The sequence below is a fragment of the Azolla caroliniana genome, unplaced genomic scaffold (assembly GCF_043228905.1).
Source record: "Azolla caroliniana isolate FFs.n. ecotype wild unplaced genomic scaffold, voAzoCaro1.0.p SCAF_1, whole genome shotgun sequence".
Lineage (NCBI taxonomy): Eukaryota > Viridiplantae > Streptophyta > Polypodiopsida > Salviniales > Salviniaceae > Azolla > Azolla caroliniana.
Window position 1 is genome coordinate 11499916 of NW_028230436.1, and position 24315 is coordinate 11524230.

At 36.1% G+C, this 24315-nt stretch overlaps 2 protein-coding genes across 2 annotated transcripts; one reads left to right on the forward strand and one right to left on the reverse strand.

The window, feature by feature from the left end:
- The first annotated feature begins 14128 nt into the window (after window positions 1-14128).
- LOC147868985 (transcription regulator) lies at window positions 14129-18430 on the forward strand. Its single transcript, XM_087325476.1, has 11 exons — window positions 14129-14258; window positions 14876-14980; window positions 15339-15409; window positions 15662-15711; window positions 15803-15876; window positions 16385-16447; window positions 16903-16990; window positions 17280-17345; window positions 17435-17514; window positions 17605-17676; window positions 18087-18430. The coding sequence occupies exons 2-11, from the start codon at window positions 14949-14951 to the stop codon at window positions 18169-18171; spliced, it is 681 nt and encodes a 226-aa protein (XP_087181602.1). The 5' UTR covers window positions 14129-14258; window positions 14876-14948; the 3' UTR covers window positions 18172-18430.
- Window positions 18431-19280: 850 nt separating this feature from the next.
- SCPL50 (serine carboxypeptidase-like 50) lies at window positions 19281-23167 on the reverse strand. Its single transcript, XM_087325488.1, has 3 exons — window positions 22661-23167; window positions 21362-21880; window positions 19281-20127 (listed from the first exon to the last, which is right to left on the reverse strand). The coding sequence occupies exons 1-3, from the start codon at window positions 22859-22861 to the stop codon at window positions 19462-19464; spliced, it is 1386 nt and encodes a 461-aa protein (XP_087181614.1). The 5' UTR covers window positions 22862-23167; the 3' UTR covers window positions 19281-19461.
- Window positions 23168-24315: the final 1148 nt, after the last annotated feature.

A 24315-nucleotide genomic window follows, 5' to 3' on the forward strand; every position in this document is an offset into this window, starting at 1 on the left:
AAGGAACTCAAGGACCTGGTGTGCAAGGCTCCTTCGCTTCTTTTACACGATCCTTCAAACCTTTTGAGGTTGAAACCGATGCAAGCGATTATGCTATAGGTGTTGCTTATATCAAGATGGTAAACTAATAGCATTCGAGAGTAAGAAACTTTCTTCTGCTCAATGTTAGTATACCATTCAAGAAAATGGATTATTTGCAGTTATACATGCGCTCAAAACATGGCGTCGTTATCTTTATGGAAATCGCTTTGTGGTAACTACGGACCACGAGTCCTTGAAATATTTTTGTGACCAACAAGACCTGAAAGGTCGTAAGGCACGATGGGCTGATCTCATCTAGGACTTTGATTTTTCCATACGATATCGTAAAGGTTCCATGAACACTATCGTTAATGCACTAAGTCGCATCCGTGAAGTTAACATGCTTAGCTTCACTGAAATAACATCAGATCTTTATGATCACCTTCGAGGAAAGTATCCTGGTGACAGTTATTTTGCGAAATACTAGGCAAGAGTTGAGTCTGGAATAGACACCACCACATCCTCGAAGGAATACTTCCACATTGCTAACGGTCTGCTCTACCATAATGGGAAGGTTTGTGTTCCAGATTTGCCTGAGGTCAAAAAGAGAATTCTTTTTGAATGCCATGATGCACCCTCAGTAGGGCACCCTAGAATACATCGTACACTCGTTCTCATCTCCACTCAATTCTATTGGCCTAAGATGCGTCCTGACATACATAGCTATGTGACTAAATGTCACCAATGTCAAGTTAACAAAGCCGAGCGACTTAAAGCCGCAAGACTTTTACATCCCTTGGACATTCCCAATAATAAGTGGGAAAGTATATCCATGGATTTTATTGTTAGCCTTCCTTGCACCCAAAAAGGCCATGATGTCATTTGGGTTGTGGTTGATAGACTGACTAAAATGGCCAGATTTATAAAACCACGGTAACAACTCCTGAACTGACTTACCAATTCGTTGACAAGTTATTTCGTTTTTATGGGTTACCGATGGATATCGTGAGTGATCGAGATCCAAAGTTTACTAGTGACTTCTGGACGCAAGTCTTTAAGAAATTAGAAACTACATTGAGCATGAGCTCCACGGATCATCCTCAATCCGATGGACAGACAGAACGAGTAAATCAAATTATTGAGGATATGCTTCGAGCATATGTTGGTACAAAACCAACAAAATGGAAACGTTATCTCCCAATTTTGGAGTTTGCTTATAACAGCTCCAAGCATACATCGACGAGATATAATCCTTTTATGTTGATGTATGGTTTTCAGCCACGAGCCCCGATTGATGTTAATATACATCATGATGAGTTGCGAAGTACGCAAAACTTTCTTCGGGATATGCAAGATATGTTGCATATTGTACAAGATAATATAAAAACATCTCAAGATAGAGCGCGTTTTTATGCCGATCATCATAGGCAACCTCGTGTATTCAACCCTGGACAGAAGGTATTTTTACGTGTACCTCACAATTCTAAGACATTGTCTAATGGTAAGTGCGCTAAGTTAGCCCCACGATTTTGTGAACCTTTTTACAATCCTCAAACGCATTGGGTCATCAACCTATCGTCTCGCTCTTCCCGATGGTGTTGAAATTCATCCAGTTTTTCATGTGAGTCGTCTAAAAGAACTTCAAATAGGTTCTGGCGACAATACAGTTACAACTGAAACTCTGGTTACTTTTGAAGAATTGTCTTCTAAACCACATGTACCTTAAATAATTCTCGATGTTAAAACAAAAACATTACGTACTAAAGAAATCCGAGAATTTAAAATAAAATGGATGGATAAATCAATAAAAGATGCCACATGGGAACGCGAAAATACTCTCAGAACTAATTTCCCTAACTTTCCATTGCAAGAGTGCAATGTTTTAAATAGGGGGAGTATGTTACGGGCATGACCATATAATATCCCGTGGTGAGAATTCACTGTAGTATTTTATACACGTGGATAAGTGTGAGGGTTAAACGAGAGTGTAAAGAAGGGGAGGATTACTTTTAATCCTCGAGATTGAGACAACCCATTAGGCCAAGTGTGAACTTTCCTGGGGGCCTTGGGTATCGCTATAAATAAGTGGCCTAGCTACCCTCATTTCATCATCTTTTGACTATGTTGAGACTCTGTTCTTGTGGTGGGTCAACTCTTGTAGCAAGCGCGCCAGCACCAGGTACGCCGATCGAGGCTCAAGTCCGTCTCGATCCCTTCGCTCAGGGGTGGTCGGGTGGATCAGCACCCTTCTTTCTCTCTCTCCCCATCTATCTATCTATCATTCTTTTACCCTTATCATATGCTTACATTAGGGCATATCTCTAATAATACTAACTAGGTTCACTTAAAAACTCTACCCTAAGAATGCATTCAACATATACAACATTTGAGGAAAGTTGGGCCAAATATTCAAATCCAAACATACACACTTGGTTACATGATAGAGATTGGTTGCATCATGAAGCTTTACATCATCCATAAGGGTTGATCTTGTTGTTTACAAATAAGGGGAAATAATGAATTGCAATATAAGTTAGTATTAAAGTAGATGTGGAAATGATCCAACATGTCTTTCATGAAATTCCCATAGTACCCCCTCATTTTATAGATATTTTTTAATACCTCTCACATTTTTTTGGGAGGAAAAACACACAATTATATTAATAAGTGTGTGTGCAAGGCAAGTAGTATGGTACCACAATGCAGTGGTGTCATCGCTACATAGGTAGTGAGACATGTTGAATCGCCAATAGGCAAGGTGAACACTTCGTCGAGGAAAGAATTTTGATTTTGTTCAATAAACAAAATTGATGTTTGCCTACAATAGTGTACTCTACTATAGATTGAGGGGCACCTATGGGAACAACTCTTCGTTGTTATTTTAAAGAGTTGCAATGTCCTCCTGCAATTTGATCTATAATCTTTCTACGTTGTTTATGACTGTGGGCATGTCTTATCCAATCTCTTCCTTTCCCTCAGTGCTTTATACCTAGGGCACGCTCTTGCATTCAGGGCAGTTCCTATGGTTGCAAAAACAACAAGGAGTTGGTTCCCGTATATACATGGCTTTTCTTGTATGCTTTCGGGAAGCAAAACAAATGCTAGTGGGCCTACCACACTTTGTGCCTACAACTTTGCCAGACAGTATTTGCCAGTAGTGCCATCCCACTCGACCTGAAGATTTAGTTTGTCCCTTGCAGACAAGCGATTGGTCTACACATCCCAACATGAAACAAGTATAAGCTTAAATGAAACCTCATGATGGTTACACGTTCCACTGTGCCGAAATGCAAAGGGTGTTGGTCGTATAGTTACCTTGCACTTATTTATTCTGACCTCTAATAAATATAACAAACCTTTACAACCTTCTCCCTTCCCTTTCTAGGTTCACTTCACTTGAGTTACTCAACAACCCAAACTCGTGATTAGGACACAAAAGTTGCCTTCGTGCGCCAAGGAACAAGTGGAACATCGCCAACAACTTTCATTTGACCAACTTGATGCTAACAGGTTCATGCCACACTAGAATAATTAGATATGCGGCTTCATTTCTTTCCATAATTATTTATCCTAGTGGTAAGTTGTTATACTAATAGACCTAGATTTTGGGTTCGAGACCTATCTTTCTCACATACATATCCTCTTAATTTACTCTATTGGATGCCAATGTGGAATGTAGGGGATTGAAACCATGACCTCTTAGTTTCCATTGGGCAACCTTACCAATTGAACTAAATGTCTCTCTCTCTTTCTCTCTCTCTTTACCCTCTCTATGGACGCTAAAAGATATCTATGTATGTATCTATCTCACTCACTTGGAAATGACATTGGACACCATCATTGCATGTTAGGAGTGAATGTTTATATGGCATGTAGAGTTGGGAAACAATGTGTCTCTCGAGTCTCACTCAAGAGAAAGGCCTATTGTATGCATAATAGTTGATGAAACAAAGCGAAGGATCACTCTTTAAAATAGTTGGATCTACGCCAAAGGTACACAATGCTTTATTTGTGAATATCGTACCCTCTCACAACAAAATGATGTTGGAAATTATATGACGAGAAAAGAAAAGGTAAGCTTCAAGGACATATCACAAGACAAAAAGATACATAAGAAGACAAGGTCCTTAAAAAACATAGAGACCCATGGAACATGATACTCAAAGTGTTCAAGGTTGGACAAATATAATATATACTTTTTTATATGGGCAAAATATCCAAGATAACAATGAGAACAAGGAGGGTTGGCATGTTCGATTAAGAGGAGGCTAGAAGATTGTGTCTCTATTGCTAAAGATGATGCCCATATGCTCGACATGGAACTAACAATTGGCAACGGTTCGGTTTGAACCGAACTGAACCGCGAAACCGCGGTTTAACAGCTTAATGGTTTCAACAGTCAAAAACCGCGGTTTAAACAGTTTAACGGTTTAACGGTTTTTTATTTTTAATTTTTTAATGTTTTTTTTAATTGTAAAAAAAAATTTAATTTTGTTTTTAAAGAATCTTTTCATTTTTAGACCTTATTCTCACATTTTAGGAACATCTTAAAAAATTTAAATAAATGAAATATTATAAATTTAAAAAATTTAAAAATTGGACCTATGTTGAAAACCAAAACCGAACCACGAAACTGCGGTTTTTACGGTTTAATGGTTTAACGGTTTGAAAAATGTTTAACGATTTGGTTTAACAATTTTGCGGTTCGGTTTGGTTTGGTTCAGGTTTCAAAATTTTTAAACGGTTCAGTTTGGACCCGCTCAAACCAAACCAAACCGTTGCCTGTTACATGGAACTTTAAAACATGACACCAAAAGACATTCCCGCTTTATAATTAGATGCTACATCCTTCACCATGATTCTACTCCAACATGATTCAAATTTTGTTTTCCGCTTGGATGCAATATATGGAAAGATGGTTTGGAAGATGGGATGCAACACACTCGTCTCACAATGAACATTAGATCCCTTAGTGAATAAGGCCTTTTTGCAACAATGTATCATGAAATGAGAAAAATGTGAAGGCTCACACTTCACATCTTATACTACATATGTTGCATCGAACGACAAACCCATATTCTTCGTCGAACAAGAAAACACGCATGCACATGTTGGGCATCTTGTGGTCTTCCATCTGAAACATTGCGTCCATGCAAATTAGCTCACACTCTCTATGATGTGAACAAGGCGTTGGGGTACAAGTAATGAGAATAATCGAATATGCACCCTTTGCCTTAAACAAGTTTGGGAGTCTAATTATCACACTTTGATACAATGCTTTGCTTTTTATCACATTTGACTATGCTTTCCACACATTTTTAACCTAACTAAATCCTTGCATGAAATTCTCTCACAATCACAATGTATACTTAATAATCGATAAGTGTTTGGTTTGAACCGAACCAAACTGCAAAACTGCGGCTTAATAGCTTAACACTTTAAAAAGTTCGGTTCAATTTCAACAATTAGAAACCTTAGTTTAAACGGTTTAACGATTTTATATCTTTTTATTTTTAAAATTTTAAAAAATTGTTTTTAAACAATCTTTTCATTTTTAGACCTTATTCTCACATTTTAGGAACATCTTTAAAATTTTAAAAAAATTTTAAAATGAAATATTTTAAATTTTAAAAATTTTAATTTTAATTTGGACCTAAGTTAAAAACCGAAACCGAACCACAAAACCACCATTTTAACAATTCAATGGTTTTAACGGTTTGAAAAAAGTTTAACAACTTTGTTTAACAGTTTCATGGTTCGGCTCGGCTCGATTCAGGTTTCAAAAAATTTTAACAATTCGGTTTTGACCCTCTTGAACCAAACCATTGCCGATTGTTATGTGTACTCGTGATGCAACATTCATTAGTACTTACACATTGAGAATCGTTACTCACTTTCACAAGTACTACATGATAATGTTATGTTTTTGGTCTCATTGGCCATTTTACCTTCAAAGACGATAATAAAATTTCTCTCCTAAGGTTGAGGAAAATGAGAAAGTTGAAAGGTATGCTTCTCATCATTGGATACTAGAAAAATAAACTTTAGTCCCAAACAACTTAACAAGTGATTTTGAAACTAATCTCATAGGTCATATTGAACCCACAAGGATGGTAATAAAGTATATCTATCCATTTATTTATAATCAAAGTCATAAAATCATACCCAACTTCAATCCTTGCCACAGGCTTGGTTCCTTTAAATAGGTTAATATTTGGTATCCCATGAACATTAATAATGTGTCTATTCTCTAATCTCCCATTCACCTAACCTCTAATCTCGTTTCATTGACCAACATTTCAATATCATTTTCAATGAAAAACATGACCAAACATATGTTTTTCAATATCCAAGAATCCGAAGCATACTTCTTTAATTTTTCCAAATGTAAAAGTAAAACACAAATATGTTTCACATTTATCCATGTAGTTCTATTAATTATTTCATGTCTTACTAAAATTCCCTTGATGCACATTAATTGAAACGTATCATGCACTAAAAAATGTCATGCTTCCATTATATATTTGTTATGAATGCATACAAACCTTTCTATGTCTTTCCCTTTTGGGGTATGCCTGATTTTAGGTTTTATTTCTTCCCTTGGCCTATTGAATGTTTTGAAATCTACCTTTCGACAAGACCAAGTTATCATGCCACCCATTTAACATGGTTTTTATCAGTATATACTGATGTACTTGGGCACCAACGATATGGGTAGAAATTGTAACAGCTTTATGATTATGTTGCAATACATGAAATAAGAACAAACGTTCACATTCTCTACAAAACAATTCAATAATAAGAAATCAGAATTCATATGCATACAATTTGAACTCTCTATGGATGTATTTTTGTTTTTGTTATTCTTGAGAAAATATTTTAAGTAAAAAAACTTCATTGGCAAAAATGAGGCTCACATCAATCATTGAACTCAAAATGCCTAAAAAATCATTAAATTTAATGTGTACTTGTTAGAGCAATTATCCAAGAGGTATGTTCCATTCCTTCAAATTTACCATATGATTTGGCAAGATAGCTAAATCCGTTAGAATTATATCATCTAGATGTAAAGGTGCATAAACAAATAGTTTTTAGGATGATTTGTTAATCTTTGTCTATTGAGGGTCACATGCATGGAATATATTATCCTTCTCTAGAAGTTTTGAGCAAGTTCTCAGGATAATAATGAATTCATGACCCAAATGTTCCAATTTCCTTGAGCTTTGATTAAATGGTTGAACCACCTCTTCTCAATGAAATCCAAGAGTTTCAAGCTATCAGATTCTATACCCACACTAAACAACCAAAAGCCCTATTAGCCCAATACTTCATGCACTATAATAATACAGTTCAAGAGGTCCAAGAATCCAATATCGATCAATTTAACACATCAAAATCCATTGTGCCATATGCAAAGATCTGAATATTATTTGTCTCAAAAATTTGATGGTTTTAGAAGCAAGTTGCAAAGAATCTCTAGAATCTATCATATGATCCACCAGACACAATAATATCATTCATTATTCAATGATTGCTTGTCAAATAGATCTAGAGGCCAAATTATACTATTAGGGTATTGCTCTTTTCTTGATGTAAACCCTTGTGTCAAGTGGATTTCTAGATTGCTAAATGATTAAGGCTTTTGCACATGAGTTTCATACCACATTTGTTCTCTAGAAAATAAGGATAATATCTTCTAGAAGTGGCTCTAACCTTCTCTAACTCTGTCCTCATCTTGTTTCAAGTTCTAGAAGGATCTAAACTGGTGTCCTTTTGCTTATTAATAGAGTTCTTGAGCTATAATCCCCTCAATTTTGCCAATGTCAATCATGACACTTTTATGCATTAATTTTTGTCTCTCAAACTCTTTTTATCAATGTTGTTGTATTTCTTTCAAAATCTCATCTCTTACATGCTTTTTGTGAATCCTCCATCTTGGGTATAGATTTGCATTCAATTCTTGGAACATGATCTAGTGTGTTGTGATCTAAATCTCTTTGCACTAAAAAGATATGTACGTCACCCAACATTTCCATGCTCATTGTTACCCGTACAAGAGGTACAGAGTTGGATGAGTGTTATGAGTGAACCGTATGAAATGTAAGGGAATGGGTATGGGTGAAAGACTATAGTGTTGTTGTTGTGTATGTGCAAATGTGCACAAGAGGGAGTACGAGTGTGAGTATGGTTGTATGTGAACACATGCACATTTGTGTGCATGTGTGCAAATATGAGAGAGTGTGGGTAAGTTGTGTGTAAATGGTGAGAGGGTTATGTAACTACCCTACATGTCTCTTTGTACATTCTTGATTTGTAACGGTTACCCTCACATACCTATATAAACCCAACCCATGAGGCATGAATGATAATAGAAGAAGTTGCCTCTCAAAATTGTGTCTCTCTTTCTTTCCCTCTCTCTCCCTCACGCTCAACCCCCTTGGGAGGGGGATGCAGATATTCTTGGCTCCACCCCCCACCCATCAACACTCATGAGGATTAAACATGCCAATCTCAAAGAAAAACCTTAGATGTGTCAAATCCCTCATAAAATTTTAAATAATGCGCCAACAAACCCCAGGCGCAAAGCCCTTGTATGGCCTTGTTGATAATCTTGGCTACTCATAGAAAGGCTATTTATTGCAGCTTAGTATACAGATCCAAGTGAGATATCAATAAGTGGATGCAATTACTCCTCATAAATTATATATGCATTGATTTGTGAGAGAAAAAGATGAAAATAGTCATGGCATTCATGAACAAATTACTAAAGATCTTCCAAAATTAACATTTTTAACATATGATGTAACCATCTAACAATTGAAAGAATAGTATAGCTTATATTTGTATGTCTGGTTTCACATAGTGATGAAAGAATTTATATACATGTGATACCTTCAAACATTTAAAAGAATTGTATAGTTTATATTCCTATGCCTGGTTTCACATAGTGACGAAAGAGTTTTTATGCATGTAATTCCCAATCAGCAAAATACAAATTTTATAGTTCAGATGGTCATGCCTGGTTTGAGACCGCAATGAATGATCTCGTGCCCTTAATAATTCATCTTCAAGGTTCCTCGTTAAATTCAGTGACTATGATGATTATCATCACCAGCTCCTTGTAAGTTTCCAATAAACTGCCGATAAACATGAAACATTAAGGATTTATCATTCTTTAAAAGTAGAAAATAATGGACGCAAACCAGCAGTACTCTTGACAAACACTTGGGAAAATCTCACTCTTAGATGGTAAACACTAGCACCATTTATGAACCATTGAATTTGTTAATTTGTCTGCTACATTTCACAGGGTTGTTGTGCTGAACACTTCACAGTAATGTTACTTCTCATGCAAATCAACTCTCTCATTTGACCACTTCTTCAGGGTGCGCCATTCGTTACAACCAATTCCAAAGGTAGAATCTGTCCCTTATACGTAGAGAAAGAAAACCAACACCGTAAATATTAAGTTTGTCATATAGGCAAGGTTTTGGTTGAAGAGAAAAAATTCAATAGAAAAGCCAAGCAAACACCATATAAAAGATATGGCATCCATATGAGTTTTTGGTTATGTTCCACATTTGAGGAAATATGTGAAAAGAATATTTGATATAAGAATAGGTCAAAAACTCGACCATACCAATGAATGTTTCTTCATCTCCACAAATGCGCCAAAGTTTCCACTATTTTACCCAATGCCCTTGGTCAACCCCATTGGAGCAACTATAGGCAACTATAGGGTCAATTCATCCTGTGTTCTCTCTTTCAAGGTTTGGGTGAAATAAAGAAAAACTTATATCTGCCTGTTGGCTTCGAGGTTTACATGGTAGAATCGAAGTCATAAATTTGAAAGAACCCGAGGATCATCCTCGCAATAGGCTTGATTGACCCCCTCCCATTGATCAGACAGTCTCCCACGGATATTAAAATGATATCGAGTTATCCATTCAATCTTTGCTCCATACAAAAAGAAGAAGAAACATTGGATCAACACTTACTAGTACTATGTCCTTCTCCTCTGCTCCTTGGCACCACTCTAGCAGCACATTTGGGTAGATCCTTCCGATCAAAGTAAGTCCCTTACATAGATTCATTCTATGTTAACTTACCTACTTTGCAAGCAATGTAAGCTAAATCATCTATGAGGATTCTTTTCTGGATGCATACGAAATGTCCATATGCGAAGAAGCTCCGACTCTTGTACCATCAACCTTTCACATATTTGTATGTGGCCGATGGCCGCCGCCTAGGGTTGAGCAACGGCCCTTGAATTCGAACAGATAATTTGCCATCATTCTCCATCATAGCTTGAGCTTCTTCGGTGTCCATGTCTAAATCAGACCTCTGAACAGGACATGACATCCTTCTGTCATCTCCTGTTCAGAGGTTCTGATTTAGACATGGCTACTGAAGAAGCTCAAGCTGTGAAAAGAACTCAGAAACCCTAATTTCACATTCTTCTTAATTTACCTTCTGGCCTTTAATCTTTTGATTTTGGGATTTTGATTCTTGCTTTGGACCCACGATTTCCTGACTTTTACACACTTTTGCACCTTAAGCCTTGGACCCCAAACTCCTAGTCCAGGCATTATTCCTCTATGGAGTTTCTGAAGAGATGTATGTATGTATGTATGTATGTATGTATGTATGTATGTATGTATGTATGTAAGTATGTATACATACATACTTACTTACTTACATACATACACATACATATGTATTGCTCCTACGGATCGTTAACCCCACCGGGGTGTATTTGATCTCCAAACGGGGTCCGTTTCTTTCTTTTTGCTCGCATATTCTCGGACGAATGAACCAAATGAACGATGAATGTTCGTGTCTCCAAACATTTGGTGTTTAAGTCATGATGTATGTATGGAGGGAGACGGAGGAGTCTCCAAGATCGGATGTCTCGTGTCCTGGTCCACAATGTGGATGTCTCAATTCCAAACCATTCTTTCTGCACACATGAACAAGTGCTATTGTCTAACTAATATGGCAATCATAGCACTTACTACTGCTTTGCGCGTCAATTGTGTGTGTGGGTGACTTACTTTGATATGTTGGGCATTTGGTTTTCCGTAATAATGTCAACGGTTGCGGTTCCAAGTCCATGCATTTACATTAATATAAAGAGTGTATGCAAATAACGCTTCCCAACATAAGTGTTTATGACATTATTCGAATATTGTAACCATAAAAGGAAGTGGGGAATGCGTTGTGTATTACGTCTTGCACAATGACCATGTCTATGTTTGAGCAAATATATTTAAATGTTTAATTTCCTAATGTTGTTGGCCCTCCTCCTACCTTTTGTCAAGTTCAATTGGTGTTATATTTTGTCCTCGTACATCTAAATGAAATGTCTTATACTTTTAAACTTGTGGGATTATGTGCATGCGTATCATGCCCACTAAACCAAGCAAATTTTTCGATTAAAAACAAGTTAGAGTTACGGGTTCATTGAATAAACAAAGCATACATGAGATTTGCATTTTGTACTTTTTTCTGTTTTAATACGCCAAATTTATTGACTTTTTGCAAGAGCATGTGAGCCACCTCATTTATCATTTGCAATATACCAATGCAATTATTACATGAGTATGATAATGATCTCAATTCACGAGTTCTAAAGTGTGAGGATAAAAGTTCAAATGTCCAGTATTACAAAGATCAAGAAATTGGTGGTTCAATTGGTTTAAAATCAAGATTCCTAGTTATCCACAATAGGGGACGAATAGTCAAACACATCCTTCTAAGCCTCGTGCTATGGAGATGAAATCATTAACAATTGTTTAACATATTGATTATTAGTTATTCATTTGTGATTTATGATAAGTTATATAATTGTGATATATGTATAATTATAGGTTGTTGAACATGCATATAATATGTGTTATGTTTGAGTTGTCGTTTCAATGGTAATAAACACACATGCACAATCTTGATAATTTATAAATCTAAAACAATTAAACTCCTCGAAGCATGAGAAGTCCATCCCTAGAGGATATGCTTAGTAATAGTTGAGCTTTGGATTTCGACAAAGTATCCAATCGTATGTTATAACACATGTAACTTCTTCTCATCCATGTTCTTGACTTACTTAAAAAACCTCATTTTGGCATTGTCGTGAAAACAAAGATCAAAAGTATGCATCTTAGCCACGAGTCAACCTAGTGAAGTTGAGATTGACAAAAGGAGGAGATGCACCTACAAGGATATGCTAAAAATTGAGGAGATGCACCTAAAAGGATATGCTAAATATTGTTCTATGAGGAGCTTAGAATATGCTTTATTTATTTTGTCGAGGTGGATCTTTCCTTTTGAAGATGTCCTTTCAATGCCTACCAACACTACAACTTTTAGGAAAACAACATTCTATGCATAATAGCATGCCAAATAAGCATATTAAGGAGCCATTTGCAATTATACCAAAAGGGTTGCAAAATAAATGACACCTTGTTTTGAAATAATAGTTATTTTAATCATGGGGGTACAATATTGTGGTTCAAGGCTTATCTTGGACCAACGTTGCTTCAAAGGCTTGGATATATTAAAGAGGTAATGTTATATTCTACCAAATTATAATGTGAGCATGTTATTTCTTAATTAGGATCAAACATGTGATAAGTTAATACAATCCTTCCCTTTACTGATACTAATGAAAATGAGCATTTCGTAAATACACAAAGATTTGACCAAATTTATTAGTTGTAAAAGTATAGTCATTTTTCATGCATGAAAGAATAGGGAAATGACAAGAAACGCTACAAATGAAATCTAGCTCAAATTTTATACATACCAATTTTACGTTGGATTGCTTCTCCCCTTATAAATGTTCCCAACCAACATACCCATGTTTTACAGAAACCATCACAAGGGCATCCATTTCCCCAAGTGTCTAACGAGGAGATGTAAAAAGGGGAAAAGACAAATGAGATCAGAATCAACACCACGTGAGAGATCAAAGATATACATATTGGGAAGCTTATATGCACATCTTCGGCAATAAAGAGGTTGGGTTGTGTTTGCTGAGGTCTCACTCATTCATAAAGTTGGTAAAAGAGACTTTGCCTACCTAGAGCGCATATACATCTTGATTGTTTTCTCGGGCTTTGCATTCGTTCAATTGGCCACAAAATAACAAAGGATGTATTGAATGCAATACACAACATGGGGCCCTTTTCTGTTTGGGCCGATTGCAAGAGCGATCGAAGATGGGAGGGAGGGAGAGAGAGAGATACATACTGGGAAGAATAGAATAGATGAATGCAATGTCCAACAATAAGGAGGTCAGTTATTCCCCACATTGGAGGTCTCGAGGGTTTGGTCAAGGTGGCTCTTCCTCATGGCCATGGCCCTTGCACCATCCATCCATCTGTTCGTCCGTCCATCCGTTTGTCCGTCCATTTGTCCGTCCATCGGCATCGGGACCTCCCGAGTGTTGTTAACGTGTGGGGATGGGATACTTATGATACAAATATAAATCTATAAAAATAAAGCTGCTCGCAAATTTGCGTGTGTTCGTGGTGTTCATCAAAATTTTGTTGTGTTACAAACAAGAAAACATCCATACGGAAATAAAAATTGGAATAAAAAGTCAAAAACTATAATTTAAACTAACTGTTCTTTTGTTTTGTTTCCCCTACTTTAGTTACTATTAGTAAATATTTGACGCCACAAAAAAATAAATTCTTAATTTCAAATATGTTAAGACACACAAAATACATACATACTATTTCACATTAAATACCTGTAATAAAAAAGTAATTGCAAAATAATAATAATAATAGTTTAAATTCCCTGTAACAAACTTTCGACGGGAAATAAAATAAATAATAATAATAAAACAAAAATACGCGCCTTTGCTTTTTCTTTTTCTGCGTTTTATTTTACATATGTACATACTTCTTCCTTCTCTTTCTTGTTTTTTGCTTTTTCCTGACTTTTCTTACCTTCGCCTTCGCCTTCGCCTTTGCTTCTTCTTTTTCTTGCGTTTTATTTTACTTCTTCTTCTCTTTCTTGTTTCTTTTTGCTTTTTCCTGTCTTTTCTTACCTTCCCTTCGCTTTCGTCTCCGTTCTTTTCCTGTCTTTCCTTCCCTTCTTTCTTTTGCTCCTCCTCTGCTTTCTTCCTTCCTTCTAATTCGTCCATCCCTATTCCTGGTGCACATTTATCTTCTCAAACGCAAGCTTCTCACGATCCAATCCCCTTCGCAGATCTTCAAGCCCTAACTTTGGTAAGTAAATTCCCTCCCTCCCTCTCCCTCCCTCTCTCCGTACCTCTCTCCCCCGCTCTTTCTCCAGTAATCCTAACTATGTCATGCAATGGTACATTCTCTAACCCTAACCGGAAATTCTATAGTCTCTAACCCTAACTAGAGATTGTGTTTTTTTATAACCCTACTTTCCTTAGTAAATTCTCAAATTCTCAAAATCTCAAACTGGGAAATGTATAATTTCAAACTCAACCTGGTTTAATTCTTTCTCTAATTCTAACTGGTAAGTGTAATGTTTTTTAATCCAAAAAATTCTTGAATTGTACGCATCATCTTTCTGTTATTTGAATTGAAAGTTATTTTACGGTTGGACTCTTCAGTTCCTATTTAAATTGTAAGATTTTTCTCTTGAAATTTGCACCTTCATTTTGTTGTTCAAAATCTAAGCAATGTCCTTTTGAATTGATCTTTGTGCCTCCTCTCATTATTTTTCTCTTCAATTTTGTGCCTCCTCTTATTATTTACACTTTAAGCTTTGTCCCCTGGAATTGATCTTTGTTATTAAATTCAAAGATTTTCTCGTCAATTCTGCTTCTGTGCTCATTGTTTATACTGTTGAATTTTTTCTTTTTCCAAAGATTTTCTTCGTCTTCACGGCGCTGGTTCTCTAAAGCACCACGACAATTTTTATGTATCAAAAAGACTGCAAGGATGAAGTTTCTCGAATACACCCCTGTTGCCAGGTATTACACTATTATCACATGCTTTTCTCCTGCGTTTCTCTCTTCTATATATCCTTATATATATAATGTTCCGTTTTCCTTCTTTTGAGGAGAAACTCTGAGTAAACCTCGAGTTTTTCTTTAGGTCACCCCAACATGCCCCTAAGTTTCCTTTATCTGAGAAAAAGGGGATGAATTGATCATATAGTTGCTTTAGACGGGGTTTGACCAATGGCCGTTGTGGAAATAATGGAAAATCTAGGGGCATTTAGGGGAACATAAATAAAAGCTTGCGAGTAATTCAGTTTTGTTTCCCTTTCTTTTTCCAATTTCTTGTTTTCATGTATGAAAATCATTGTCCTGACTTTTTTGTTAACAGGATCAACGCTTTTTTAAGTTCAGTAAACCTTGGAGACAGCCTTCTCAAAGGAAACCTCGAAGCATACTCATGTATGGTTTTTCTTTGTCTTTTGAGAGTGACTATAGTTTTCTTGTGAAAACAAGTTTTTGGAGGTGAATGATACATCAGATACACCTGTGATTTTGTTTTCTTTTAAAAAGAAATTACCGTTGTTTCTTTTGAAAGGAAAGATATAAATCGGAAATTAATCCATATTTTAATTTTTTTTGTCAAGCTTGTACCACATTTGGAGATGGCAATTGAATGAAGCTTGTTTTCTTTCATTAACTTTAATGTTTCAGGCAAAGCTGCCGGTGTCGATAAGAAATATTCTCGGAGTTTAGATCAAGAGGTAAGGTATTTCACACTGATCACATTGTGATCTTTATTTTGTATATATGTGTGTATATTTATCTTGCTGACCTTAATTAAACTTTTTGAAGGTTATTGACTCATTGGCCTCATCACCTTCCAATCTCTCGGTATCTCCATTGGGACCACTCTCTAGCATGGCTAGGTATGGTTCCAATATTTGTATCTTTGTGTTGATATGTGCATTTCCTTTTTCAAAATGTATCTGTTATGGAGAAAGTTAAGATTCTCATACTGTATATACAAATACATCTTTTTACAATGCATGCCAGATTTAATAGTGACAGGTTAGAATTGATATAATAATATCTGTTTGTTTGGATGTGACAAGTATCTGTATATCATGCATGCGAGATATAATTGTAATGGAATGTAAGGGGGGCAATAGTGCTGTATTTACTTGGTTATACTCGTCTGCCTATGTGTCAATTCAATCATGTGTATATTTAGTTATTCAGATTTCTTGGATGGTATAAATCTTTGTGTGTAGTCTAGAAATCAGTGTGCATATTTTTTTCATCCATTTTTATCCCTTGAATGGCATACATTGTTGTGTATGCGCAGAAATCAGCCCTTGATAAATTTATGTTGCACTCAAGTTTTTATTCTGGCTTATTTCTTTAATGGCGCGTATCTTGTTCTTGTTATAATAGTCGCAGGACTTTCATCTATCTCATCCTTGCCATGGGCCACATGTTCCCGGATTATGACTTCAGGTGCATATTGATCCACATCTGAATGACTTAAATTGTTTTGCTGAATCTAAGTAACTTAGGTAATGCCAAGGCTATAAAAAACAATCAGAGCATGGCAACCTATATTGTTTCTATAAAGTTAAATAAAGGGGATTGTTGTCACTGGCTGACAAGCGGGTAAAACTGCTGCTCCATGAAAGAGCTGAGAGTTCAAGTCTCTCCATTTCCCTAATTTTGATGAACATCAATATTTACATCAGCGAGTTCTAGTTGTGGAACTTTCACCACTTTCAACTTGAGCAAAGATACATGTATACATAGTACTTAAATACATACATACACGCACATGCTTGTATACATACATACAAAAATCCATACATACCTATGTATAAACATACAAATACATACATACATACATACATACATACATACATACATATGCCTTTTTGTTTCCATTGCTTTTCAAACATGTACAGTTCAGTTCGTCCGACTCATTTTTCCAAGGAGGATTCTGAAGAGACAGCTAAGGTGAAAATCGAAAATTATCTGCTTGAGACTTCAAAGGTGTGTGCTTCTCCTGAATGGTAACATCTTTTTTTCTCTTTTCCTTAGTGGTGTGCTTTCTATTCTCTTTAACTTAATGGTGTGTCTTGTATTCTTTTTTCCTGTGTGTGATATGTAGAATTTTCTTTCCCTTAGTTGTGTATTTGTGTTCTTCACCGAATCCATATTATAATTCTCATTGGTTTATAGTGTGTCTTGCATTCTGCTCTGGACTGGTATATGCACACAACGAACACACCCATACACAGACACATATGTATTACTGAGTCTGAACCTGGTGGTATTGCAGGTTTGGGCAAATGAGTTTGGAGAAGACACTTCCTTAGTTGAATGGATATGGGATGCTATTGCTGAGGTCTAATTCCATTTTTCCTCAATTCCTACATTCATTCATTTACATTTTTACTCTTAAGAAAATCGAGTCATCATCAGCTAAATCTGCAGGTGATTGGACTTGAAGACTGCGATGTGTATAGCTACAATCCAGAAGTTGAAGGCGATCCTTTCACTGAGTGTGGCACAGTGTAAGTTTTGAGTGGATGAATCTAGAAAGGAAAAGCATATGTATTTGGATGGAAAGTAAATTTTATTTAAATTGATTCTGCAATGTACAGTTGGTCGTTCTGCTACTTCTTCTATAATCGGAAACTCAGAAGAATCCTTTGTTTCAGCTGTCGATGTTTAAGGTGATTTAAACTTTCATTTATTAAATAGGGCAATAAGTTTGTTTATTATCTGAAAAGCTCAAAAGAATCCTTTCTTTAAATTCTATGACACTAATCAAGTTTGAACGCCTAGCAAAGTTCTTCTGCGTAAGCCAAGGAAAAACTTCAAGTAACTCTTTTAAAATCTTCTGTCTTTCACCAAATGCCCCTCAAATTTGATCATTTCCATAAATGAGTCTGGTAAAGACACCCAAGGGGAATTGCTATAATTGACAAGAATGGGGCTGAACTGGCAGTTGGGGAGTGTGGGGAGCATTTCGGGAAGTAATGAAAACTGGGCTATCTCAAAGTTTCCCCTGTAATTTTAATCTAGTTGTAGGGCAAAATTTTGTTTTAATTATGTCAATTTTTTGTTTTGTTTTGTACTATAGCAAGCTTGCCATGGACGAAGTCTCTCTTGATGAAATGCTCAGTGATGAAGAAGCAGATTATCTCCAGAGTATGGACATGGAGTAACTATTCACAACTGCATTGTACAGTGTAGGAGTATATTAGTTATCTGTATACAAAGTGTGTTGTCAAATATTAGGTTATGTCAAACATACTAATATAATTCCGATAGTAAATCTTTACTAAGCTCATCCAAGACCCCCTTCAGTGTAAAAAGCTTCTATGCTTTGTAGCTGACCTATTATGTTGTATAATGTCTGTTTCTTCTTTTTCTGACTTTATGCTCAGGCACTATCTCAATGCAGTATGTTGGCTCGCCCTTTCAGCTTATTGTCTTTCAAAATTGCGTGCATTTTAATTGATTATCTTTTTTAATAAATTGTTGCTGTGGGTTGAGATTGCATATGCAAGCTTAGAATGTTCAATGTGCGCAACTGCTAACTTTGCTTACAATATGGAGTGATCGAGGATCGAGGAAATGATCCCAAACACTAGGATCTTTGGGTTGAGTTGAGTTTGACTAATATAAATGGCTATACAGTATGAGCAGGCACAAATTCCTTCACACTTATGTTATGCCCTGCAATATTATGTTTTTCTTAGAAGTGGACTCAGGAGCATTCAATATATCATAACACCTTCATTTTTGGGTGACAAATCTATTTTAATCCTTGATATTTTCATTAGACTAAACCTGAATGAAACAAGTAACATCATCCCATCACTGCCAGTACTTGGTCTTTATATTGACGAGGAACCAATTTCATTATTATTCGCAAAAAATTCCTGGTCTTAATCATCACTACGAGAGAATCTTAGTTTTATATTTAAACTAGCATCTAAGAAATGAAACTAGAATCTGCAATTCAAATGGTAAAAATACTAAGACATGAAAATAGAATCTGAAATTCAGATAATAAAATTGATGAAATTTATACACTATTTTGTTGACATCCATATGATTTCTTTTGCTTTCTTGATAGCTTCTGGTTTAAATACAACTTTGCTTGAGACACAACTCTTACACAAGTGAAAGAAATCTATCCTATAGAGGTAATGCATTTGGTGTGCACCTAACTTCCAGTGTAAGTGATACTTTCACTACTGTTTGCCTTTTCACTAATATTTAGAGTTGGTCGAGACATACAAGTTGATGAGTTTGGCACCCTGATGTAGTACAATTTTATTGTATACATTCAATTAAGGTTGTTTTCTACACAAATATAATGTGAATATGAGTAACATGATTCAAATAAAAAAACAATTATTAGACCGATTTCCACACAAATTATACAATCCAATAAGGTATATAAAAAGCCATATTCAAATCATCCCATATCCACTATACTCTATACATTATCCTTTGCTTGAGATCCATCCTTCAATCATGCGTTGTGAGGAATATGCTTGATCTGCAGGTACTAGATGACCCGAGTTAGACACCACAACATGTGTCAGGGAAGAGAAAGATCGAACATATCCTAAAACAATGTTATTCTCCTTCCAAATCTGCCGATCTGAAGCATAGAAACGATCAAGCCCATCCCATTCCAAGAGTCTAATCCAAGCTTCTGAAGAGGCAACTCCATCTTGAAGATCAAACTGTCCTTGGTAGAGTAAAGTAGGGATTGATTGATTGAGCAGCTCTTCAATCAAATGTTTGACACTTTTAGTCACATCCGATCCCAATCTCTCTAGAACTTTACTACTACATGATTTCCAATGTAAGGGTCCAATGTTCAATAAAGATGCTTGCATTTCCTCATTGTTCATGAATTCAGTTAAATAATCCACCCCATCTTTACTGGTATAATACCCCACTTGCCGCCTCACATCAAGCAAAGTTGGCAACCCAGTTTTGTTCTTTATGTAATCCAATAACTCAACCCTTGCATTGTGAGCATCCTCCCACTTTTCCTCCTCAATAAGGTCCACAACTTTGGTTGCCAAAATTTTAGCTTCGGATGTTTGATGTTCATCTATGAGTCCCATGTAATAAGCCATTGGAGCATTGTATTGGACCTGGATAAAATTACAAAGGCTCCTGAAGACATTGTCGATACGCTATTGTCAAAAAAACATTTGGACTTTGAATATAACTAGAACTTATATGCCAAAAGTGTAAATTCGAGAATAAGAAGTTGGCAAACCACTCCATGTCCCCTTCCCTATAGAAGCTCATAAGATTGGCTGCCAATCACTACGTGGAATTTGTAATCTTCTTATACGTACATGCACAAACATTTTTGCCTCACCTATAATTTGCAAACACAATCTTTTAAATGCCTTCTTAACTAAAGGAATTCATTGGATGTGTCAAATGGTACAGTTAAATTTGCTGGCAGTATTGGAGGTGGTCACTGTTTATCATCAACCCAAGTGGTAGAATCATTCAAAAAGGTCTGGGAGATATGCATGAGGAACCTAGTAGATCTCTTATTTATCTTGAGAACTTTCAGGTGTAAAGAGTATTATATTTTCTTCTCAATCAACATAGAATATCAACCATTGTGAAGAAGTAGATCAATGTATTTTAAGAGCAAAGATTTGACCTACTCATCTATGACAGGTTATGCATTCCCGTTAGATGGAAGATAAAATGGATGAGTCAGAAAAAACATTGCCCATAATATCAGCACCAAAATATTTCCTTTCAACAACTATCTAATACAATGGGCTTGCCAAAAATGATAACTGCTGTACCCAGTGGACTATGGGATGAGATATGCATTGTTCATGCTGACACATTATCCCTAAACCATATAAAGGGGCCATGTCAAACTTATAGTAAACAATCCAGATCTGGGGTATGGGATAAGTAAAAGGGCACTGCCTATAGCACCAATTGTTTCCTTAACAATTAATCCAACCTTATCCGCCATGGGTGGATGTGTCATGAATGATCATTAAAATGCCTAGGGTTTCCTGAACAATTTTATCCAAACCCTAAACCATATATGGTGAAAAACACAGATTCCATTGCATATTTAACAACATCAAGTCTTTCATTAAGAAGTCTACATATTTAAACACTAAAACCTGTTAAGATATATATTAAACACCGGTCATTTTAATAATGAAATACCGAGTATAACTATAGAACGAGTACAACCCATGCCTATAGCAGACCATCATTTAGTATTTCCTTAAAAAGAATGTGTAAACAATAATTTACTAAGACATATTTCATTAACTACCAATTTAACCAGTGCAATAGGTGTGCCACAAAACAATAATGAGAAATTATAATATATACCTGGACTATGGGATGAGTAAGGCCATTGCCTATGGCAATACCATCTAACCGCAAGGGCAAAGAAGAATTTGAACTTGAACCAATGTGCCTATGATGACTTATATGGCCACCATATGTGTGCAGATGAACCATCTTCTTTTTCTCCTCTTGTTTCCGGAGGATATGAGTAGCAATTGAAGGTACATATTTTCCTGCATAGCTTTCTCCGGTGACATAGAAAGGTCGGTCCTGGAATTCTGGGAACCTCTCATAAAATCCTTCTAACGCCACATAAACATCCCGGGCCACATGATCTTGATCACTGGGAATATCTTCGAGGGAAGGGGCAATACTAAATCCAACACCGACAGGGTTGTCGAGGAAAAGGAGGCCAAAGCGATGGTTCCATGGATAAGGGTTGCGGTGAAGACATAAATCCTCTTCAACATGCCATGGTCCAAGTTCATAAAAGTTCCCAATTGAACTCGAACAACCAGGTCCTCCTTGTAGCCACAATAGTATAGGAACCTTCTCTAATTTCTTACATGATCATCACCAGCATTAATATGATTACTGGCATCATTATCTATTGGGGAAAAAGTACACCAAATAATCTTTGGCAATTTACTGGATATTATTTAACATAATACTCCTAATTTTTGGGAAAAAAATCTGAATAACCATATGCAGTGTGGAACACTTAAGCTTCCAAAAATTACCAGACTACCCCTGTGTAGAAACTTAGGGGTAGTTTGGTAATATTCCAAAATTTAGGGATAGCATGGTAAATAAGATCCAATAAGTTGGGAGGATACGTTGGTGTTTTTTGCTCTTCATTTTGATAACTAGCAATGCCAAACAGCTAGCCCAATTAGGTCGACAATTAGAGCATTACTACCTCTTGTGAAGACTAATTAGTAACAACCTCATTGGTGCACATACAATATTAATGCACAATTACCTCCTTCAGACCATGACTGGGCATAAATTAGCCAATTCTAATTATCCGGTTACTAATCATTAAGTTTTACTCTCCTTCCCTAATTTTCTAATAACCATTTGTGAAGAAATGAATGAATAGTGATTTGCTAAATTTCAAAGGTTTGGAAGGCTCTAATCTTGGAGAAATTCCCCATAATTTTTGCATTTATTTTCATTATTTGATCATTGATGGTCATTATAATAATTTGATTCATTAAATAAACAAATAAGAGAGTGTGTGTTTGTGTGGGTGTTGTGTATGTATGTAAATTTCTCTACATCTGGACATTATAATGATTTGATATTATATATATATACTTAAATAAGGATCAAATTTACCTCTAGTTGTGATGATTCATAGAAGGTGAAGAACATCTTTGAACCTCTGCTTTCATTGATGGTTAAGTAGCCTGATGCCGTGGGGGCTGCTTCCCTCGGCCAACACGATGACGACGAAGAAGAAACTAGTAGAGCAACATGAATCCAAGTAAGAGGTAGAAGAAAAGGCAAAAGGATTAAAGGTGTATCTTTAGCCATCATGGATTCAAAATTCAAACTTTGGCTATGGAAACCAAAATCATTTGCCCGGAAGTTTTCTAATCAAAACAAAAACTGTTGGGCTATTTTAGGGGGTTTCTCTCCTGAGACATCTTTCTCTTTTGCTTTCCTTCTGTGAAAACAAAACGCCACAAACCACAAACACACAATCTCAGAATAGCAACACTCAGCCAAGTGTAAAAAGCAATCAGATCACCATGATATCTCTTGAGCTTTTTCCACGGAAAGTGTACAGGAATGGCCCCAGCATGTAGGTTATCACCACACAACAATACTCATGACTCATAACATTTCCTCAAAGTTTCTCTGTATGACTGACCATATATAGTGATAGGGACAAGCTGCCTAACAAGGCTGTTTGATTCTGAGAAGAAGATACTCCACTACTCCAGGAAGCCTTTTCTCATATTTGTCATGTCCCATGTGGCCCATATGTTTTTTCATGTGCTACATATATAGATAGACCCATGAATGTGTATTTTCTTATCAGTGTGCTCAAATGTCCATACCCTGAATGTGGCCATTTAGGGCTTGAAGAGGCAACAACAGAGTAGGGTTTATGCCCGATGGACTTTATAAGAAAGAAATTATATTAGTCGATGTGAGTGAACATAGATGTCCATACCCATTGATGCATCCATCGGAGGGCTTGAAGGGATGATACAATATATCTACAGGTGCCACAGGCTTTAAAAGATTTAATGTGGGCGATGGGAGTCAACACAAATGTCCATATCCACGATGTGCCCATGCCACAAATAAAAGACAATGAATAGTTACATCCAACAACTTTCCACTCATGGAAATTCGAAGATACAAAAATCAATTACAAGATTCATGACAATGAAATCATACTAATATTAAGTTGTAACAATTTTGTTCCAGTAGAGTTAGCACAAGATGTCCTACATCATATTGGTTCAGATCATGGTTCTTGTTCAAGGTTGAAGAGTTCGCATAAATAATATGATGTTTCGGTTGGCACTATGATTTGCTTTTTCGAAACAACTTACTACATGTTCCCAATGGCCGTTCTTGACTCCAAGTCTTTACAACACCATTATGGCATGGCAATGGTTTGATTTTGTTAACAATTTGTCCTCTTCCAATGGTTTTGATGTCATTCTCATCGTGGTAAATCAATTCACTAAGATGATATATTTCCTTCCATGCTCAAAGGTGGTCAACAATCGAGAGTCAATAGATCTGGTTATGCATAAAGTATTTAGGTATCACGATATTTTTTTTATGACATCATCTAATTTGACCCCAAGAGATTCAGACTATTATGTCTCATCGTTTACATGATTATTTGTTTTTCCTAATCAAAATTCGAGAAAGGTAGAATCTCAAGATTAAAAGCTTAATCATTGATCTCATTGCTCAACACTATAACTTTTAGCTTTTAATCTTTACCATCAGGCCTAAGTCAAACT